The following is an 808-nucleotide window of genomic DNA, read 5'->3' as shown; positions in this document are numbered from 1 at the left end:
TGGCCTGCACACAGACAGCCCTCCTGCAGAAGCTGACCTGGGCCTCAAGCGAGCTGGGCTCTAGCGCCTCCCTGGAGACCAGCATCCAGTTGTGCGGCCTTATCCGGGCATGTGCTGAGGCCATGCACAGCCTGCAGCAACTACAGCACTAAGAGACGCCCCTGAGAAAAACCCTCTAGAAAAACAGTTCTTCCTCTGTGTGGTTTGTTCTTTTCTTGGTTCCGAGTGTGCATGCCTGCCCCAGCTCTACTCGCCTGTTTCCTACTTTTGGCTTCTCACCTCTCCACTGCCTGCTCTCCTGGATGCTCTAAGAGACGAGCTAAGCTTCTTTCTGCTCAGTTTTCCCAGGCAGAATGAGGGAGTCTAAGGGTACCCCTTTTCGAAGGTAGAGGCCATAGCCGCTTCAAAGGGAGGAGCAAGAGGGTGGACTTCTAGCCTCGTCTCTGGCATCAGCCCTGCAGCCTCCTCAGCTACCTGCCTGGGAGTGAGATTCTGGGTTCCAGCCCCCTCGGTTAGCTTTCCCTCCTTCCCCTGGGTATATCATGCGATCCCATCTTATGCCCCCCCCCCACTCCGACACTGATAGGAGTTTATGGTGACCTTAGCGTCAGGTGGGGCATTCAGAGCCAAGGATGGGCTTGCCCCGGTCTCCTGGCCCCCACTCTTAGATCCTTTTCTTCGGGAGGGTTCTTGGGCAGAACGGTGAGATGGCTGGGGTAGCGAAAAGACGGCGGAGGAGCCGCGCCTGCCTCTTCTGGCCTCTCCCCCCGCTTCGCCGCCTTTTCCAGCCCCCGTCGGTCGGTCGGTC

General features: G+C 58.4%; 1 protein-coding gene across 1 annotated transcript in view; it reads left to right on the top strand.

Annotated features, from left to right (window-relative positions):
• The window catches only part of SSSCA1 (Sjogren syndrome/scleroderma autoantigen 1), a 1225-nt gene extending 1039 nt beyond the window's left edge, over positions 1-186 (top strand). The window contains exon 3 of the mRNA XM_008050961.1: positions 3-186. Coding sequence (XP_008049152.1) covers positions 3-152 — 150 coding nt within the window. The 3' untranslated portion in view covers positions 153-186. The remainder of the gene's footprint in view (positions 1-2) is intronic.
• Positions 187-808: the final 622 nt, after the last annotated feature.

Source organism: Carlito syrichta, unplaced genomic scaffold (genome assembly GCF_000164805.1).
Source record: "Carlito syrichta isolate Samal-C Ts95f unplaced genomic scaffold, Tarsius_syrichta-2.0.1 Scaffold154564, whole genome shotgun sequence".
Lineage (NCBI taxonomy): Eukaryota > Metazoa > Chordata > Mammalia > Primates > Tarsiidae > Carlito > Carlito syrichta.
This window is presented reverse-complemented; position numbering and strand designations above follow the sequence as displayed.